We start from the raw sequence: 22,728 nt of genomic DNA, 5'->3' as shown, positions 1-22,728 counted from the left end.
AGATTTAAGGTTTCTTCAGAAGAGAATGATTTGAATGAAATGTGAAAAGAGACTCTTAGAAAAGAAACTAAAACCCTTGAGTAGTTTTCAAAGATTATTATGAGTGACTTGCAAAGGTAAACTTAAGATGAAGGACATCATAATGTGCTATCACACAATTTTGTCAGAAAAATCATGCTTTCACCCAAAACAGAAAAATCAACGTTTGATCCACTATTTTTGTCTCTTGTGGTTTATGACATGAATTTTGCTAACTGTAAGAAAATAAATTTAAATTCATAATTTTTAGTTTTGATTTTAGCATTCATATCTAATCAAATCTATCTTTCATTGTTTACATTGAAACTGTTATCTCAGTTTTAAAATTGATTCACTTTGTGGCCTTTTTCTAAGACCAACTTTCCTTTAAAGGACCCCCTATAGACTTAAATATTGCAGGGTTAGTAATAAGAATGTTTTGGGGATGTCCTTGTTAATAAAATATTATCAGAGAAACTTCTCTTTAGAATTATGAAGGCTGGTTATTATTACTTATATAATTAAATCCCTTAGTGTTTGGTGATGAGTTAAATTTGGCTTATACCAAGTTCTTAAAATAGGCTTTCCAAGTAATTATTTTCATAACAAACATAATTTAAATTAAAATTCTTTTCTTTTCATTTAAAAGTGGATACCAATGCTTCAGAATGGACGATTGAAGACTGGCCAGTTTTGCCTACCAGTCTCACTGGAAAAACCACCACAGGCTTATTCTGTACTGTCTCCCGAGGTCAGTATTTACCATGTTATAATTCTCCAGATTGAATGAATTGGGTTTTTCATTATAAAGATGTTTTTAGCAAAGAAAACCTCCCTATTTCTTCTGTCTGTAAGTGTGTAGATAATGAAGTAAAAGTTATTCTTCCATGATGATTTAAATTCCCTTGTGTAAAACTTAGAAGCTTTTATTATTTTTTTTACCTAAATATGTATATTCATTTTAAAACCAAAATAATATGTGAAATGTAAACTCAAAAGATCAATTTGGAGAATTTTCAGATTTTAACATAAGAAGCTTCTTTAAATAAATGAATGTTGGCCGGGCGCGATGGCTCACGCCTGTAATCCTAGCACTCTGGGAGGCCGAGGTGGGCGGATCGTTTGAGCTCAGGAGTTCGAGACCAGCCTGAGCAACAGCGAGACCCCACCTCTACTAAAAATAGAAAGAAATTATATGGACAGCTAAATATATATATAGAAAAAATTAGCCGGGCATGGTGGCGCATGCCTGTAGTCCCAGCTACTCGGGAGGCTGAGACAGGAGGATCGCTTGAGCTCAGGAGTTTGAGGTTGCTGTGAGCTAGGCTGACGCCACGGCACTCACTCTAGCCTGGGCAACAGAGTGAGACTCTGTCTCAAAAAAAAAATAAATAAATAAATAAATAAATAAATGTTTCTTTCTTTTAGTAGACTATTAATATTTCACTAAAAGACTGGAGGAAGAAAAATAGATTTAAATTAATTTTTTAGAATACTTTCATAATTGATTATGTAAGTGAAAACAACGTAGCTATAAACATGCATACAAAAAATATTACCAGCTTTGATGATTACATATGTGATTTGAAAGACTTATAACAAAAACATTGGAAAATTTTCAATCAAGAATCAACAGCTACTGTTCACAAACCAAAAGACCTCTTGAGAGAACTATTACATGATAATTACCAATGTTGCTTAACAATTTTGACTATAACTCCTTATAAACATTAATCTGAAATATGTCTTGTGAATATTCTCCTGGTGGCATTTGTTTTCAGAATCAACTACAAAAGTATTCACAAATAAATTTGTATTATTTTTATTTTTTAAAAAAGCAATTCAAAGCTGTTGCTCTGACCTCATTTCTCACCATTCTCTGTCACTCACTTTTCACTAGTCACATAGTATAGAGCCTTCACTGTTCCTAAAACATGAAGAGTGCATTCTTGGGCCCTTTGTACTTCCCTCTGCTAGCAATGCTGTATCACAAGGCCTGCTTCTTTCTTTCACTTAGTCACTCAAATAGCACCTCTCCAGAGAAGTCCTCCATGATTATTCTATCTTAAGTAGCAGCCTCCACCACTTTATCTCTTTATTTTGCTTTATTTTCCTGATATCATTTATCACTGACAATATATTTAATATTTCTTTGTTTATTAATATTCATTCTCCTTATAGTATAAGCTCCATAAGGGTAGGAGGACTTTTTCTTGTTCATTGCTCTATCTAGAAGTTATTATAGAATAGGCCTAGGCACATCATAAGCACTCAATAAATTTGTATTAAATGAACAAATAAAGACAGTAGGAAAGAAATATGACTCCTCTCCCCCTACATCTTTCATTCAGTTTTCCAGGAACACATCTTTTCAGTGATAGGTTTACATGGCTTTGTTAAAAAAAAGGCGGGGGAGCCTTTTGTCAGACATACATTATATTTCAAAGGAAATGTTTTAGATGAAAGTATACTTTTGTGGAAGTTATAGGATTTGTTTTTACTTAATTGATTTACAAATGCAGGTTCAGCTTTCTAGAGGGAAACAGATGGTTGGTTTTCTTCTAGCTACAATGCTATGTATGTACATATATAAAGAATATGGTGATAATTTGGATTTGACTGTAGCTATATAGCATAGCTGATGGATATGTGAAATAAACCACCTGGTTAAGAGCTAAAACTTTTGTATACAGTTGACCCTTGAACAACATGGGGATTAAAGGCACCAACCCCTGTGCAATTGAAAATGTATAACTTTTAAGTCCTCCAAACTTAGCTACTAATAGCCTACTGACTGGAAGCCTTACCTACAACATAAATAGTCAATTAACACATATTTTGTATGTTATATGTATTATATACTGTATTCTTACAATAAAGTAAACTAGAGAAAAGAAAATCATAAGGAAGAGAAAATATATTTACTATTCATTAAGTAGAAGTGGATCATCATAAAGGTCTTTTTTTTTTAAATTTTTTTTATTTCAACATGTTATGGGGGTACAAATATTTAGGTTACATATATTGCCTTTGCCCTGCCCGAGTCAGAGCTTCAAACATGTCCATCCTCCAGACAGTACGCACCACACCCATTAGGTGTTAATATACCCATCCTCTCCTCCCCCTCCCATCTGCCCGACACCCGATGAATGTTATTACTATATGTGCACTTAAGTGTTGATCAGTTAATACCAATTTGATGGTGAGTACATGTGGTGCTTCATCATAAAGGTCTTGATCCTCATCTTCACATTGAGTAGGCTGAGAAGGAGGAAGAAGAGGAGTGGTTGTTCTTACTGTCTCAAGGGTGGCAGAAGTGGAAGAGGTAGAGGAGGCTGAAGGGGAGGCAGGAAATGCAGGCTCATTTCAGTATAACTTTACAGAAATATGTCATAATTTCTGTCTGACTTTTTTTTTTTCTTTTTCATTTCTCTAAAAATGTTTCTGTATAATACCCATCCTTCTTCCACTGTTTGCATTAGTTCCAGTGCCCTTATCATAGAAGGGTCCATGCTGTAAAAGAAGTCAAAAGCAGTCTTGAATAATTGGAGCTCAGATTGGCTACCATCAATTTGGTTTCCTGCACTGCTTCTTCTGTGTTTACTTCATCATCTGGCACTGGTTCAGAAACACTTACCTCCATTAAGTTGCCTTCCGTTAATTCTTCTGGTGTGGTATCTGTTAGCTCTTGAATTTCTCCAAGATCTTTATCTTAAAACTCTCCACACACACACACGCACACACACGCACACACACACCACCTTTTTGGCCATATCTATAATCTCTTTCATGATTTCCTTGATTGGCTTTGTTGTAAACCCTGTGAAGTCTTACACAACTTCTGGACACAGTTTTCTCCAAAACTTTATTGGTTTGGGCTTGATGGCTTTCACGACTTTTTCTAAAACAACAATGGCATCTTCAATGATGTAATCCTTCCAGACTTTCATGATGTTCTCTCTATCAGAGTTCTCTTCCCTAGCGTTGACAGTCCTTTCCATAGCATACCGTATGTAATGAGCCTTAAAAGTCCTTGTGACCCTCTGATCTAGAGGCTGACTTAGAGATGTTGTGTTCGGGCATATCCCGGAAGGAAATGAAATCACCTTCTTGTGAAGGTATCTGCACTCCCATGTTCCTTGCAACATTATTCACAGTAGCCAAGATACGGAAACAACCTAAGTGTTCATCAACAAATGAATTGATACAAACATTGTGTGTGGGGGTAGTGGAGCGGTATATGGAATATCATTCAGCTTTAAAAAAGGGGAAGATCCTGCCATTTGCCGCAGCATAGATATGGAACCTGGAGGACATTATACTAAGTGAAATAAGTTAGATACAGAAATAAAAATATTGCATTATCTCACTCAACATGAGGACTGTAGTTAACAAAATCATACTCCATTTGGGATTCTTGCTATGAGCAGATTTTACCTGTTCTTGCCACAAAAACAACAGCAAAAAAAGGAGTAACTATGAGATGATGGATATTAATTCATTTCACTCTAGTAACCATTTTACTATCTATATGTATCCCATAACATCATGTTGCATACCTTAAACATATACAATAAAATTTATTTAAAAAATAAAAAACTGTAAAAACAAGAGAATATCATTTGAACCTTAAGAGCTAATTAATGCCTTGCTAGGTTTTGGACTTGTTTGGGACCTGTCATCCCTTCCTTCTTTTTGTTTCTCCCTTTTGGAATGGGAATGTCTATTCTGGTTTTTTTTTTTTTTTGGGTGGGGGGAGAATGTCTATTCTTTGCATGTCCCACCATTATATTGGAAATACATAATGTCTCTGGTTTCATAGGTTCTTAGCTGGACAGAAATTTTGACCTTGTGTTTCACCATATCTGATACAGATGATATTTAGGTGAAACTTTGGACTTTAGAGTTGGTGCTGGAACAAATTAAAACCTTTGGGTCTTTTGGAATGGACTGAATATATTGTGCATGCAAGCGGGGTATAGGGGCAGAATGCTGTGGACCGAATTGTCTCTACTCAAAATTCGTATGTTGAAGTACTAACCCGATGTGATGTTATTTGGAGGTAGGGTCTTTGGGAAGTAATTAGATTTAAATGAGGTCATGAGGGTAGGGCCCTCATGATGGGATTAGTGCTGTTATAAGAAAAAATGCCAGAGAGCTTGACATTCCTCACTGCCCCCAACGAACATGAGGATACAAACAAGGAGGTGACCATCTGCAACCCAGGGAGAGAGCACTCATCAGAAACTAACCATGCTGGCACCTTGATCTTGGATTTCTAGTCTCCAGAATTTTGAGAAAATACATTTCTGTTGTTTAAGCCACCAGGCTATGGTGTTTTGTTATGGCAGCCTACACTCTATGTGCCACAGTTTTGTCATCTGTAAAATAAAGAGAATAATTAATACCTAAAGTAACAGGTGATATGATAATATGAAGAGCTTTTAGAATAGCGCTGGCATAAAAAGTATTATAGAAGCATTTGTTATTATGCCATTGCTATGGCCACTGTTTATTGGAGGTTTTTGTTTTGCTTTGTTTTTTTTTTTTTTTTTTTTGCATGACAGGGTCTCACTTTGTCACCTGGGCTAGTGTACAGTAGTGTCATCGTAGCTTAGTGCATCCTCAAACTCCTGGGCCCAAGCGATTCTCCCACCTCAGCTTCCCAAGTAGCTGGGACAACAGGCACGTGCACACCTGGCTAGTTTTTCTGTTTTTTGTAGAGATGGGGGTCTCACTCTTGCTCAGGCTTTGTTAGAGTATTTTAAGATAGCGGTTCTTACTTTAGCATGTATCAAAATTACCTAGAGAGTGTGTTGTAGCACCAGTTGTTGAACCTTATTTCCAGTTTCTGATGCAGTAGGTCTGGGGCTTGAGTATTTACATTTGTAACAGTTCCTAGATGATTGTTTATGCTGCTGGTTCTAAGACCAAACTTTGAGAACTGTTGTTTTTAAAGAAGTATGTGTGCATATGTTACTAGTATATTTTTCTTTAATCTGAAAATAAGTATTTCGGATTGAAAAAGTTAATACTGTTTCTTGCTTTGATAAGTTTCAACTTATTCCACCACCTTTTTCAAAAAATTGTTTCAAAAACCTTCATTATTTGCTTCAGTAGAGACAGAACTTCTTATCTACTTAGTGTTGGAATATGTAACAGGAAATTGACTTTGCTTGGTTTTCTTTCTTACACAGGATAAAAAGATGGGAAAGAAATCCTTCATATTTTCTGTTTTTTCTTATTTTGTTGTGTCTTTCTACTTTTTTCATTTGTTTCAAGGATATATGTAATTGCTTGTTGAAGCATTTTTTTATGATGACTGCTTTAATATCTTTGTCAGATCTATTTAACATCTGTGTCATCTTAGTATTGGTGCCTGGTGATTGTCTTTTCTCATTTAAAGTGAGAGTTTCCTGGTCTCGGTATGAGACATGACTTTCAATTATATCCTGGACATTATGGGTATTATGTTGTAAGACTGTAGCTCTTATTTAAATATTGTTTTAGCAGTGGGAGAGGGAGGTCCTACTTCCAGGTCGAGATGAAGGTCCACATTACCCACTCTTTCTCCTTTTACTCCCTAGGGTGGGTTGGGTGGGGTGGCTCATTACTGGGTGAGTGTGGGATTTCAGTCTCCTAACAAGGCCTCTGCTGACACCTTCTTGGTTGTGATGGGGAGGGGCACCTTGTTACTGCACCCTGCTTGACCTGCACTGACACTGCAGTTGTTTGAGGGCTTATCATCAGCAGGTGGGGAAAGACTCCCAACTCTCTTCCCTGATACCACCCTAGTGTGTGTTGGGTAGGTTGGAGAGAGGGGCACCTTATTATAGCCAACTGAGGGTAGCAGCCTAGGCTCCCCATTCAGCCTGTGGAGATAGGCATGGGACCAAGATTTATTCTCTTGTGACTGGCTGGAGTGTTATAGGCTGTGGCTACAGAGAGCAGGCATTTCTTGTGACATTGTTTGTCTTCTTCTTTTGATGTTTCTGGATTGCCGGCCTCATCTAGTCCAGTATATATGAGGCAAAAATAAAACCCAAGAAACAACTGCCTTTTCTTTCTTGCACTCTGAGATCCCGAGCCCATCTTCATTGTTCTCTCTACCTTTTAGAGTCTTTATGTTCATTTTACATGTCATGTTTCAGGGTTTTTATCTGCACTTAGCAGGAGGAATAGAGACAATTTATGTACTTGCTTTTAAAAATTATTTTTATGAAATAATTTTAATTGACATTTCTAGCAATTTATATCAGAAAAAAGTTTTCTAATCTTTAAAACAATAGGCTTCCTTTGCCTGTGAATATTTCAAAGCCCAATTAAAGCATAATAGGAATGTTTAAAGAAAATGGAATATTATAAATCATTAAAATGACATAAATATGAATTTATTGACATTAAAAGAGATTAATAATGTAATATATGAAAAACAGATTTCAAAATGATATGTTTGGTGTTAGCTATATAACGGTGTGTAAGAAAATATGTATATATAGAAGAAGATTTGGAATGATATAGCAGGATAGAAATTTTGTGTATTATGCTTTTTGCCCCTTGAGCCTTTTAATTCTTTTGTAGAAAATATTTATTGATTTTTAATAAGAATGAAAAATAAGTTTTAACTTATTTACAATGAATAAAAATATTTTTTCACAGTATTTTTTCTCATTGAGATATTGTAATTTTTCCTTTTTGGAATTTATAATCTACTTAAGCATCTGTGACCATTATATTTAATGTCTTACAGGTTCCTCTACCTGGCATGAAATGGGTGGATAATCACAAAGGTGTTTTTAATGTTGAAGTTGTTGCTGTTTCATCTATCCATACACAAGTGAGTTTTAATAATTTTTATAATATAATTTCACTTGAATGAATTAAACATATTATCTAATACTTATGTCAGTTCTGTTATCTGCTGTCAGATTTATGGGAAATATGTGTTAGTTAAAAGCATACAAATCTAGAAGGGTTTTTTTGATAAGGAATCAACACAATGTCATTGAATGTCAACAAAAGCAAACGTTTTGCTTTTCGAAATGTCATTAACTTAATTTTGACAATTAAATGACTTGTTTTTTCCTAAGTTTCTAGTATATGGCAGAATAATTAGAGTTGAAAAACCATTATCCAATTCATTTTATTTGTCATAGACTCAGGTATTTCAAATGAAAAGAGTCTTTAGGGATCATTTGCTTCAAATTCTTTACTCTATTTCTAGAAAAGGGCAAATTCTCCTCAAAGCTTTTATAGTTAAACTCTTTCTTTGGCTAGTATGCATTTCCTCCTGACATTCATTTGACTTCTCTGTGTTAGAGTTTCTCCTCACCATAAAGGGGCCATCTTTGGTGACTCGTAAATGTAGCAGCCCTATCACTGCTCTTCTTACTGCCTCTCTTTTCTCTGTTTTACTTTTACTGTCTCTCTCGGTTTTCCCATTTTTGTGTGTGTGTGTGTGTGTATACACATACACACACACACACATTTGTTTTTTGTTTCTTTCCCCCATTATACAGTAAGCTCCATGAGGTCAGAAATGCTACCTGTCAAGGAAACCACCATTCTTTCAAGGATCTTACAATGTAATAGGGGAAAGTATAAAAATGATTATGATAAAATTAGTACTTTCATATATATTAACTAAATCCTTTCAAGTACAGAGGAGAGAGTTTGTTCTGCTGGGTACTCGGATGTTGCATTGATAAGTAGACATCTACCATACAGAGAAAGGGAGAGTGGACAACTCAGATGGTAAAATAAGAAAGTGACAATAGTCTGTGTTGAAGGATCAGTAAGTAGTCTGGTGTGAAAGTGATTTAAAGTGCATAGGAAATCATGACACATGAAGATAGAAGACCAGGCTGGTAGCAGGTGATGAAGGACCTTGAATGCCGTAGAGTCCAGGTAGATAGTAATTTCTAAGCTAAATAGAGAACATGAAAGAAGTTAATTTGGGGGCATGCCAAGGGAGAGCAAGTATGGTACTATATGAGTTTATTTTTGAACCTGTTGAGTTTGAAGTGCCCATGTACTTCAGATGGAGATGTCCTATAGGCAGTTGTATTTAGTCTGGAGTTTGGGGTTGGTGGTAACAGAATAAATGTGATAGCTGAAACTATATTGGTAAAAATGATTTTTCAATGTAGAGTGAGAAGAGGTAAGTGTTTAAAATGGAAATCAGGCATTCACCAACCTGTAAATGGAAAGGGTGGTGTGGAGGGCTTCCCAAAGCCACCTGAAGTTCAGTGATTTGCTAGCAGGACCTACAGGACTCAGCATATAGTCATACTTACACTATGATTTATGTTAGTGAAAGGATGGAAAGCAGAATCAGCAAAGGAAAATAGTGCATGGAGCGAAGTCCAGAGGAAACAAGAAACAAGCTTCCAAGAATCCTTTCCCTGTAGAGTCACACAGGGCAAGTTGAAACAACATATGTGAAATGCCTGCCAAGGAAGCTCAGTAGAGACTCAATTCCCAGGGTTTTTACTAGGGCTTGTCACATAAGCACCTCTCTACCTAACACGTACCAAAATTCTAGACTCTCAGAAGAAAAGCAGGTGTTCAGCATAAACCATATTGTTTGCACAAACTGTTTAGGTACAATGAGCCATCCCTATCAGTGGGAACTCTCCTGAAATCCAAGTTACCAAACACCAGCTGAAAGCCAGCCTCATAAGCAGGGCTTTCAAAGAATAGTAGTCTTAAGCCTGCTATGTTAATTCTTTTCTGCACAGTGAGGTAGGGGAAAATAAGAAGACACAGCGCCTCTATACTATGTTTAGAAAAACTTTTGAAAATTGCTAAATTGTATTTAGCAGTATACAGGTAGACCTCAGTAAAAGAATGACTCCAGTATTATAAAATATGACAAAGATGGTAAGTTTGGAACTGAGAGACAATAAATTAATAATGAGCACAGGTAGGTTACTACTATACCTGCCATAATAATTGAGCTCCAAACTAGTAAAGCAAACTCAAACTAACAAAAGAGTCCTTAATTAGTATCAGTAGATTTCTTGAGTAACTAACAGTATTTCAAGTGGCTGTTTTGCAATAATAAATGAAAATAGATGTGTTTAATTGGAAACAGTATTTATAAATACCTATATGTGCTTTTTAATATTATCAGTTAATATGAGACAATGGTCCATAGTTCTTCAGAATTGGAAATTTTATAGTTATACTTGTTTAGTGCTTTTGTTCATTATTTGTTTTAGGATCCTTATCTTGACAAGTTTTTTGCTCTGGTCAATGCTCTGGATGAACACATGTTCCCAGTCCGAATTGGAGACATGCGAATCATGGAAAATAACTTAGAAAATGAACTGAAGAGCAGTATTTCAGCATTGAATTCATCTCAGTTGGAACCAGTGGTCAGATTTCTTCATCTTCTGCTTGATAAACTGATACTTTTAGTTGTTAGACCTCCTGTCATTGCTGGCCAAATAGGTAATTTACTTTGGTTTAGGGATGAATCATCAAATTTATACTTGGCATTTCTAACATTTGTAAAAAAAATGAACCATGATTTCTATTTGCTCTCTATAAGAACTATGTTTAGTTTTATGGGGTAGAGGTGGGGGGTTGTTATTTACTTATTTCTAGTACCAGAAAATGATAACATTTTTTGTTTATTTTTATATTAAAACTTCTACTCAAATTATGGAAACCAATAAATTTATTCATTTACCAAATATTTATTAAGCACTTACTGTGTACCAGACACTGATAGGTACTGTCCAGGGCATGGTTTCTGACTTTAAGATCCCACGGACCAATTAAGCAAACAGGCAAACAGATAAATTGTGTTACATTTTACAGGATTTATAATGTACCTAGTCTACATTTTCATTTATCTGCTATCTTCCATTTAATCTACTTATTTTTTCCTTCATTTGCTCAAAATCATTGTATTCTCTTTTTCTTCTGTGTTGTTCTGGAAGGAGAGGTATTCCTCATTTCTACCCCTTTTTATGACACATTGACTGCCACACTAGAAAAAACTTTTTTTCCTTGGGGCCATGGTTTTCAAATAAAAACTTGGAAAACAAAACTATCCTTTCTAAGCTAATGAAAAATTTATTTTTTTTATTGTTTTCTGTGCATGAGTTATATGCAACTTGAAAAATAGTTCTTGTGGCTCCCAAAGTGAAGAGATATGTGAGTTACATATGCTTCACGAGGCCCTGGGCTCAAAACTAGCGTGAGTTAAATACAACTCACATGGCAGTTAATGTGTTAAAGGTTTACCTTTACTTTGCCAACATCTTTTACCCAAATCCTGAAAAGAAGTTGAGCTTGAAAGAAATTTCAGCTAGCCTGTTAAGAAGTTTTTTGTGGAGTGGTGGCACAAAGGACAGGAGTATTCAATTCCTTTAGATTTTTTTTTTTAGGGGAGACTTTTAAATAGAGGTAATTCTTGAGTTAAGCATTTAAAGATGAATAGGATTCTGACAGGAAAATATTATTCCAGGGAGATGAAACAGCATGTGCATAGTACACAGACAGATAAATGAACTTAGAAATTTGGAGGAGGAATTGTAAGTAATTAGTTATAAATTAGAGGTGATATGGGGAATAGGAGATGAAATGGAGTCTTCCATGACATTTTAGGAAATTGAGACTATTTTTCTGTAGGGAATTAGTAGCCTTTGAAGGGTGTCATCTTAATTAGAGAAGTGATCAAGTTTGCCTTTCAAAAAATGGCTCTACAAGATGCTAGATATGAATACAAGATGGAGCTAGGATGAAAGTGGGAAAATCTGGAGGCAGGGAGACAAATTGGGAGTCTTGCAAAAAATGAGGAGGTCCTGATAAAAGACAGATGACTGTTGGAGAAGAAAGTATAGATTACAAGGTTATAAACAGTACCATTAACAGAAGTTATGGGAGAAGGTTTTAAGAAAAAAAAGTTAGCATTGCTCTTTGTTGTGGATTGTGTAAGTAAAAATAATAGTAGTAACAATAATAGCAAATACTTGCATAGTACTTACTGTGTACCAGGAATAGTGCTATGTGCCTTCTTTATATTAACATATGATACACAGGAAACCTTGTCTTATGGGTAAAAAAAAATTAATTAAAAAAATTTGAAATCCTCACAACAGCCTGATGTAGCAGGTGTCATTATGACCACCATTTCATGAATGAGTAATGAATATAATCTTAAAAATTTTGCCTAGAGTCACTCAGCTTGGCAGACAAGATTCAAACAAGCTCTAGAGTCTCTCTCTTAGCGGCTATATTTGAGAAGTGTCCACTGGTGATATTAAGGAGAATAGTTTTAGTCTAAGTGAAGGTAGAAACCGGAAGACAAGGAATTAAAGAGTAAACAGCGGATAATGAAGGGAATACAAGAAGTTTCTGAGACTCCTTTAAGAAGTTTAGTCAGAAGAGAAAGCAGGGTTGAGTAGGTCATAAAAGTGGAGAGATTTGAGCATGTTTACCTGCTGAGAGAAACCAGTTGGGAGAAGAGAGATAAATATGGTATGGAGTGAGAAAGGATTTGATTAATGAAGGAAGTCTATGAGATAAGAGTGAAGGTTGGATGGATCACTCTTATGTGAGAGAGGGGCACTGCTTCCTTTGGAAAGGAGAGAAAAGTAGTTTTAGATTCTGATAAATTTATAGAAAATCTTGAGGACTTTAATACTTTATATATTTCTTCTATGGGGGCAAGATTTGTTAGGAAGGGAGTAAAGAGGACCTAAGTTTTAAGAAGAATTCTGATAATTTGGAATAATTGTTATGAGAAAACAGAAATGGAGTTAACCAGGAACATAGGTAGGATTGGTAAACTCCACTCAGGTATTCTGTCTCTAGTCTCTTTCGCTTCTAGTTCAGTATATATAGATTAATCTTTCCAAGTGACTGTTTTATCTGATTGTTCCACTTTTAGGAAAACTTAATTGGCCTCATTATCTGTTTATAATTTCTTGTCTTGATTAAATAAATCATAGAATCTGAGGTTCTGTTGCTCAAAATAGCTGTTCAGTTTACCCATTTATTCAGTGTGCAATCTATCAGAATTCCCCTTGCAAAATTCTTATGTACTGACTTGAATCACTGAGTAAATATTGCTTAACCTGGCATTTAGAATATTTAATACTATACAGTCTTACCTCAACCTGTTTTTCTAGCCCTTTTTTCCCTTCTAATCCTCTTACAGATTTACTCATTTCAATAAAATTGCTTATTCACCATTTTTTTCTTATCTTAATATTTTTAGTAATCCATTTTTATTGTTGATGTTTTTAATTTTTTTAAACAAAAGTAATATGTGCTCATTGTATGCTATTTAGATTTTCAGAGTCATCTTTAAAATGAGAAGTTGCTTCTCAAGATAAGACATGAGACATTTCTTTTTTCTTACGTGTTTTGTATTGTTTTACAAAATAATAGATATCTGTTGAGTAGTGTTTTGTTTTTTGACTAATCAAACTCATACAATTTTCATATTAAATTAATAAAAAGAATTTTTTCTCATTTTGTTTAGAAAAGTATTTTTTGTTTAGCTAATACAAGATATTGTTAAAATCAACATCAAATAACCATCTTTATACAGCTACTATGTATAGTCACTATACTTAAAGCATATAGAAATGACATGCTTTTGATCTTTGTGGAAACAGTTTAAAAAAAATTAAAACAAAAGTATTTTCCTTCTTAAAAGTTAATCTAGGTCAAGCATCTTTTGAAGCCATGGCATCTATTATAAATCGACTTCACAAAAACTTGGAAGGAAATCATGATCAGCATGGCAGAAACAGCCTTCTTGCATCATATATCTATTATGTTTTTCGCCTACCAAATACTTACCCTAATTCACCATCACCAGGTATTTTATTCTTTTTACTATGAAACTGTCCTTCATTAATTGTATGTTCATGGCAGTATTGAGATAATTTTGGGCATTGAAGAAGAAATATGATGCCTCAGTAGTTGCCAGAAAACCCTATGAAATCTACAATCATAAAAAAGAGTGTTCTCTAGAACTGTGGTCCCCAACCCCTGGGATGTAGACGGTACTGATCCATGGCCTTTTAGGAACCAGATCGTGCAGCAGAGGTGAGCAGTGGGTGAGCCAGCAAAGCATCATCTGTATTTACAGCATCACTGCATAAGCCCTGCCTCCTGTCAGATGAGCAGCAACATTAGATTCTGATAGGAGCAGGAACCCTACCGTAAACCACACGTGCAAGGGATCTAGGTTACACACTCCTTATGAGACTCTAATGCCTGATGATCTGAGGTGGAGCTGAGGCAGCGATGCTAGTGCTGGGGAGCAGCTACAAATACAGATTACCATTAGCACAGAGGTTTGACTACAGAATAAATGTAATGCCCTTGAATCATCCTGAAATCATCCCCTGCCACCCCCGGTGAAAAAATTGTCTTCCGTGAAACTGGTCTCTGGTGCTAAAACAGTTGGGGACTATTGCTCTAGAAAAGTTCTGATCTCTTCATGGTTAATAAAATAATATAGCCTTTTCTGAGTATTGGAACCCCAAGTAGTTATTTATCTTTTATATGAGATTAGTGATATAAATACAATCTCCAATGTATGTGGGAGTGGAATGTCTTAGTTTGAATAACCCTTAAGTTGTTCAGTTAGCTAATGATTATTTTGTACATACTTTTCATCCTGCTCAGATATTTGTCTGTATTACACAGACACTATCACACTAGTGATAATGGTAAATGCCCTTTTCCAGCTATTGGCAATGTTAACTTTGATAATGGGGACAAATAATTATGATATTCGTTATGAAAACTAGGTATAATATTAATCTGACTTTAAGTTTTAGCCCACTTTATTTCTTTACTTAATTGCAAAAAGAGAAGCAATGGACTCTTATATTCTGGTTCATAATTTCTATCTTTATTTTTAATATTATACTACGTGAAGATCTGAGTGTTTGAGTGATTGTGAAATATCTACAGTGCTCCTCCATTTACCCTTTCATTCAGTACACTACTAGAATTCCACAGATTTTGCAAGACATCTTTTTTACATGCTGTATAAATTAAGTTAGTTAATTTACACAGCATGTGGCCGGGCACGGTGGCTCATGCCTGTAATCCTAGCACTCTGGGAGGCCGAGGTGGGCGGATCGTTTGAGCTCAGGAGTTCGAGACCAGCCTGAGCAAGAGCGAGACCCCACCTCTACTAAAAATAGAAAGAAATTATATGGACAGCTAAAAATAAATATAGAAAAAAAAAAAATTAGCCGGGCATGGTGGCGCATGCCTGTAGTCCCAGCTACTCCGGAGGCTGAGACAGGAGGATTGCTTGAGCTCAGGAGTTTGAGGTTGCTGTGAACTAGGCTGACGCCACGGCACTCACTCTAGCCTGGGCAACAGAGTGAGACTCTGTCTCAAAAAAAAAAAAAAAAAAAAAAATTTACACAGCATGTAAGATTGTATATATTATTTGATAGGATGTATCATTTGCAAATATGACATTCAGGAAGATTTCTATAAATAAAAAAGTGGAGATAGGCTATGAATATAATTGCTGAATATTTTTGTGTTCATGGAACATGGTTGAAAGATGATATTATGCTTGGTTTTAGACAAAAAGGGATTCTTTGCTTTTTTACATAGCTGTGCTCATAGAATTATTTTTAGTTTTTTATATGTATATCATGAAGATGTCTTTTTGTTGTTCACATTGTCACTGATGAAGATAGAGAAATAAAGCATGGTCTCACTTAAGAAAAGTTAGCAATAAATTGGCTCTTCCTCTAATGACTGTGTATCAGGGGCAGAGTAGAAGGGGTGGGAAAAAAAGGAAGAGACATCAGCTGGAACATTTTGGGTCCTAGATACAACTATATCTAAGTGAAGATAGTGTGTGTGTGTGTGTTTACTCTTAATTTTGTTTTTTATTTTATATGTAATATGTAATCAGAAGTATTGAAGAGATAGTGATTTTATTTATAGTTCATATGGTTTTATAAACTGCCAGAAAATAGAATATCTTTGTGTAGCTATCATTAGTTTTTGAGTGTTTTTCTTTTCTTTTAAATGCATTTTTCATTTAGAAACAAAAGTAATTCATGATCTTTGGGAATTTTGTAAAGTGACAAATTTTTTTCAAGTCCTTTCCTAACTCATTTTCTTTGTTTAATTATGTGCTATTTTAAATGCATCTCTAGGTCCTGGGGGTTTGGGAGGATCAGTGCATTATGCCACAATGGCTAGATCTGCTGTGAGACCTGCAAGCCTTAATTTAAATCGTTCTCGGAGCCTTAGTAATAGTAATCCAGATATATCTGGGACTCCCACGTCACCAGATGATGAAGTTCGGTCAATCATTGGCAATAAGGTAAACTGAAGACATGTGTTTGTAAATTTGGTTTTCATTTTAGGAACAAATGAGAAATGTCCAATTGCTTTTACTTATTCTAAATTTTGAGATGTATGTGACTTAGGAATAAGGAAGAAATTGTCCGTTTCTGTTCTATCAGTAAACACTGTTTTGTGCTTCTATCAAATATGCTTGCTATTGCAAACTGATTTGTGCACTCTACTAAAAAAAAAAAAAAAAAAAAAAAGCAAATTCTGAAATTTATACAGGATGACTAGTTACATATAATTTACTGTTTTCTGTCTTATACTCCATCATGTGAAAAATGGCTAAATTGACCCCTATAGAATTAAAGAAGACCTACGTGACTGCTATGTAGAAGAGACATGTCATCATGGATTTCAAGTAGGAGCCTCCCTTTCTCCACAAAACAGCAAGAATAGTTATTAACCTTAATCGGTAATAGATCTGTATTTTACATGAAACTCTATGTAAGGTACACCAGGATTAGAAAAGTATGACTTACTTAATGATGGTTAGTGATTATCCCAGACAACAAAGGAGAGAGGCCAGCTAGTATGAGATCTAGTTATGTTTTATTTAAAACATCCATCTTTATAACCCCCAAAAAATACTTAAGGCATGAGTAGTTATTACCTTTCTATATGTAAAATACAAAAACAACTCAGAGTTTAAGCAAGCTGGATGAAAGCACAGTAAGACTGAGGCTGAGAAATCACTTTATGTTATATTTTGGCCAAACTATTTCAAACTTATTTTTTGCTGTTGGAGAGGAGGGAGATACCATTCTTATAAAACCATAGCCAACTTTTCTTTGGGATTTTAGTCTGTTAATTAGGATGTGAGGAAGAATTAATAAACATGTTCTAGGGTCTATATTTAACTCTTAGTCTGAACTATAATAGAACTTTTAAAGATCTGAGTTGGTTTGTTAGGTGAAATACTTGAACATTGATCAGAAATGTCACAACTATTCTTATAGTTACAGAAATATATATAATTCATAGTTATAGAAATTTTACTTTCAAAAACTAATAATTTACATTAATGATGTTCATTCATATTAAGCACTCATATTTCTTATATAATATATTTGGTAGAATATAACCTCAATATTTATAACAAAGAGGTCTATATAGAAGAATGATTTTTTTGCCTTTTTTCAAGAAGTTCATTATATGGGGCATAATGTTTTTTAAAATATATATAAGCTAATTTCTGAGAAAGTCATCACAAGATGAGAATTTGTCTTTATGACAATTCAGCCTTGTCCTTATCAAGTTTTGTTTAAATAGTTTTTATGTTGTTTTCTCTTTTTATTGCAAAATTTTGATAGCTGCTTTCATACTAGATTATCATTTAGTCATAATCTCTAATAATAATGGTATATAATTTTATCTCACAATTGTAAAGAATCTGAAGTTTATTCACAGCTACTCTTCATTTATTCCTATTTTATTGGCTTTGCAATTCAAGAAACTCTCCTCCTTAGTGATGTTATCTTCTACTGTGCCTCAGCCATGGACATACCTTAGATCTTTTCATTACCGATAACTTTAACTTTAACCATGCAACTTGTTCTCTATTATCTCCTATTTTTCTCTCTAGTACCCCAACTCCAATAATTTTTCAACTCTGCAACTTATAATCTCTTGATCCTGTGACCTTTTTATTGTGCCTCATCCCCTTAATGCTCTCTCTTCCCCCTTAGCCAGCCTTTGTGATTAATCATTATTAATTATTCCCATCATAATGGTATTTCAGTTCCCCTTATCCTTCCCAAACCTGAAAACATAGTTAAACCCAATTGACTGCCTATGCCATGTTATCACCTGTGGACCAGAACATGTCTTGCGAAATACCATGATGACTGGTCTCATTTGAAATGAAGCTCACCAGAGCCTTAATGCTGTCAGGCAATTATACTATATTTCTATATTCTTTTCACTTTCCTACTTTCCAAGGAAATGATTTCATGATGTCTTTTGTTACCTCACACCTCCAAACACCTCTCCCTCTGTCCTCCTATTCACTTTATCTCCTATTTCATTGAGAAAACTAAGCTATCAGAAGAAAACTTTCAGAGAGTTTTAGCATTGTATCTACCCACCTGCTACCATCTACTCTCTACTATTTAATACTCTGCTTTAGATGAACAATTCATTTTTCTAAATCCATTCCTTTCACTGTATACAAACTCCCATCCTCTCTCAACTTCTCAAAATCCTCACTCTAGCAGTTCTTTCATACCTCTCTTGTATCATCAGTTTTTCCTTATATACTGAATTATTCCCATCCACATACAGGCATGCTATTATTCTCTCATATAAAAAAGTCCTTTCTAGTGTTTCCGTTTTCACTGCTATCTTCTATGCTGTTTTTTGCTATCTTTTTTGCTTTCTATACTTTTGTACCATTTTTTTTACTCCCTTTCTCTTTACTTCAGTAAAATATTCCTCCCATCTTCCACCAGAACTGCCTTTGTTAATGTCGCCACTGCCCTCCTTGTTGCTAAATCCAGTGGCTATTAATAATTTTCAGAACTCTGCTTACTTTACTTACCAGCAGCTTTTGATGTAGTTAGATTCTTTTTTTCTTCTTGGTTTATTTATTTGACTTCCAGGGTGCTACACTCTCTTGATTTTCCTCTTTAAAGTTTAGTAGTTATATATTTTCAGTCTTCTTTGTGGATTCCTCCTTTGCTCATTTCTTAATCTGGAAATGCTCCAGTCCTTTGTCCTTATTTACCTCCTCTTGTCTTCTCTCAACACTCATTGACTTGGTGATCTTATTAAGTCCCATGGCTTTAAGTACCATATAAATGTTATGCTAATGACTCCCAAAATTATATTTCCAGTACAGATCTCTCTTTGGAATTCTAAACTTAGCTGCTTTTTCTAATTCCTTTTGTTCAGATTTGGATACATGTTAAAGGTAGAGCCAATTCTTTCCACCTCTGTATTACTATCTTGGTCTGAGCTGCCATCATCTCTTCCTGAATGTATAGACTTAAAGATGGTTTCCCTGCTTCTACCCTACATTCTGTTCACAGCATAGCAACCAGAATGTTGCTTTTAAAATGTAAGACACAAACAAAAAATTAAGTCAGATTATGTCATTTTTCTGAGCAAGATCCTCCTGTGACTTAACAACCTCAGCTCCTTTAAGTCTTTACTCACAGAGCCACCTTCCCCATGAGGTTTTCTCTGACCATTGTATTTAAATGTATAACCAGTGGCTCTTTCTCCCCTACCTTGGCCCGGGGACTTCTAATCCCCTTATTCTATGGGTTTTTTGGTTTTCATAACATTTACAACCTTTTAAAGTAGCGTGTGAATTAGTTATTTGTTATGTTGATTTTTTAATGTATATATCCCTTCACCAGAGTATAAGTTTCATGATGGCAGGAATGTTTGTTCCAGAGCACCTATGATGTCCAGCATATTGAAGGTGCTCAATAGATATTTATTCAATGAATGAATGTTAGTATGAGTAACCATAGAAAGAATAAACTACTTTTATAAAACTTGAATTACGCTTTTGTTTGCTATCAGGATTGATTATATATTTAAAGATCTTCAGAGATTTGACTTTATTAAAGTTTTGGTTATACTTCATTCTCTAATATAAAATACAGAACTCTTAAAATTCAAGAATATTTATGTAATATAAACAGGCTTTTATTACTCTAAAGGCTGTAAAAACATATTTGTGAGACTTTCTTCATATTTATTTTGCCAAAACTATCTGTGCCTTTTTAGTTCTAGGAGTAGTATTTTAACATTCTATTCTATAAGTATATGGTTACATTAGGTTTGAATTTTATTGCTTTTAATCAAATGCTGGTGGAATTTTACACTGATATGTAGTTTCTTTCTCATATATCACCTCCTATTTTTTTCATTTATTTCTCAAACACAGTGCTTACTCTGCTAGGCACTATGCTGAGGACCTGTAAATATAAAACCAGATTTTTATATGTAATAACATGAATGTTGATGTCAAATCAGATACAATATGGTCCTTGCAAAGGAGCTAATCTAAGGGACAAAATTAATAATGTTACTGGGATTTGGCAAAAAAACCCATACATACATACATACACATGTGCACACATTTGGTTAATCTGTTCTATGTTAGTTGGAGATCAGTAAACATAAAGTTATTATGTTAGTAAACATCAGTGATGACTTTGCTTAACTAAGAGCTGTTTGATATAATTTTTAGCTTTATAACACCTGAATTATAGAAGTTATTTGTTTTACCAAATAATTGGCCATATGTTTTCTTTAAATAGTCAGCTTTGACTGTTATTGTAACTGTTCAGAGCATCAGTATTGTATATAAAAAATATAATAGTACAATGAGATTTATTTCTTATTCTCACTGATTATGTACCTTTGTTTTAAAGGAAATTATTAAACAATGGTTAAAAAGTGAATTTAAGAGTATAGCAAAGTTATTTTTGTGGAAATTTGTGGGAGAGAAGAGCACAGTAATAATTTTGAAAAAATCAAATGCTTATGTTTTGTTATTTTTATAACATGAATAGTGACTGTAAAAATTGAATATGGCAGAAAGAACTTTACACTGATGCAGTAGAGACATAATTTTGGAGACTAATGAAAATTTTGTTTTAACTGATCTGAAGAACAAATGCCTGTTGATTTACTTTTATTTGAAACATTGTAATGGGGTTCTGAGAAGGCAGGTGTTCTATTTTGAACAAACTGGCTATATAATTTTACTAGTATTTGGATATTGTATAATTGCTTTGTTAGAAAGCATTTTAGGAAAAATATGTATGGAAAGTTTTTATAAAATCTATTTTTGAGGGCCAGGTACAGTGGCTCATGCCTCTAATCCCAGCACTTTGGGAAACCAAGGCAAGAGGATTGCTTGAGGCAAGGAGTTTGTGACTAGCCATGACTAGCCTGGGCAACATAGTGAGACCCCATCTCTTGAAAAAAAAAAAAAGGAAGGGAAGGAGGAAGGATGGAAGGAAGGAGAGAGAGAAAGAAAGAGAAAGATATAGAGGGAGGGGGAAGGAAGGAGAGAAAGAAAAGAAAGGGAGGAAGGAAAAGGAAAGAAAGAAGGAAAGGGAGGGAAGGAAGGAAGAAACTTAGCCAGGTGTGGTGGTGTGCACCTATAGTCCTAGCTACTCGGGAGGCTGGGGTAAGAGGATCACTTGAACCCAGGAGTTGAGGGTTGCAGTGAGCTATGATCAGGCCACTGCAGCCTGTGCAACAGAATAAGACCCTGTCTCTAAAAACAAACAAAAAACTATTTTTGAGAGTTTACTATTAATATATTTGAGACATTGCACTTAGTAATTTACTTCCATTATTTAATTTGATCCTTACAACATGAGGGAGATACTATCATTATTCCTATTTAATAGATAAGAAACTGAAAAAGTGATTAAGTAATTTATCTTAGATTTTACAATTAGTAAGCAGGAGAGCCTTGGTTTAAACCTTACCTACCATTTTACACATTCAGTGTCAAAAATGAGGAGAAATGGGTGACTATGGTACCATCATTTCAACTTCTTTATATTTGGGGGGAAAAAATAGGAAAAAACATAGAATGTAGTCTCCCTAAAACCTAAGCCCTTGAGGGTTACAGTTTTTATTTTTCTTCTTTTTCTAAACTTTTGAAGTATTTAAAAAATACTGATGTCTGGGCCTTACTCCCAGCAATTCTGATTTAATTGTTTTAAGGTGGGGCCCTGCACATTTGTTGTGTGGCCGTTGTTGTTAAGCTTACCAGGTGGCACTAATGTCCCGACAGAGTTGATTGCTTTTGTTACCACTTTTTTCTTTTTTACCTGTCCTTCCTTTGGTGCTTTCTGGTTTGGGTCCATACTCATGCTCTGATATACTTAGTCAGCTTGTCTTGTGTTTTCTTTGTTATTCTTAATCCAATAACCCTCTAAAAATCTTTTACAACTTGCTCCAATTCTAATTAGCAGATTCCCAGTTTCCCATCCCAGATTGCTGAATCAGGATTTCTGGAGGTAGGGCCCAGAATCTGAATTTTTATAAAGCTTCTCAAGTAATTCTGATGTTCAGTCAGGTTTAGGAAGTAGAAGTAAAGCCACTGTTCTCTTCACCTAGAATCATAGTAACCCTTTTCAGAAAAAGATAGGCATAATTCACTTCTGGTCATATATATTAGTAGCATATTAAAGAAACTTTCAATTGGTGAAGGTGATGGTGAAGATATAATTCCTATAGACAACCCCAGCATAATGTTTTTCCTTATAATATTTATATAAAATAGTAGCCCATTGTGTTTAATTACAAGTACAATAAAACTGAACACAAGCCCACATCTACTACCTTTATTAGGAAGGAGCAAATATTAGG

General features: G+C 34.7%; 1 protein-coding gene across 6 annotated transcripts in view; it reads left to right on the top strand.

Annotated features, from left to right (window-relative positions):
- The window catches only part of DOCK7 (dedicator of cytokinesis 7), a 205,606-nt gene that overhangs the window by 101,242 nt on the left and 81,636 nt on the right, over nucleotides 1-22,728 (top strand). For all 6 annotated transcript variants that reach the window (XM_069480085.1, XM_069480084.1, XM_069480083.1 and 3 more), the window contains exons 18-22: nucleotides 668-769; nucleotides 7,769-7,855; nucleotides 10,242-10,473; nucleotides 13,697-13,861; nucleotides 16,185-16,354. In XM_069480085.1, coding sequence (XP_069336186.1) covers nucleotides 668-769; nucleotides 7,769-7,855; nucleotides 10,242-10,473; nucleotides 13,697-13,861; nucleotides 16,185-16,354 — 756 coding nt within the window. The remainder of the gene's footprint in view (nucleotides 1-667; nucleotides 770-7,768; nucleotides 7,856-10,241; nucleotides 10,474-13,696; nucleotides 13,862-16,184; nucleotides 16,355-22,728) is intronic.

This window comes from Eulemur rufifrons, chromosome 8 (genome assembly GCF_041146395.1).
Source record: "Eulemur rufifrons isolate Redbay chromosome 8, OSU_ERuf_1, whole genome shotgun sequence".
NCBI lineage: Eukaryota > Metazoa > Chordata > Mammalia > Primates > Lemuridae > Eulemur > Eulemur rufifrons.
This window is presented reverse-complemented; position numbering and strand designations above follow the sequence as displayed.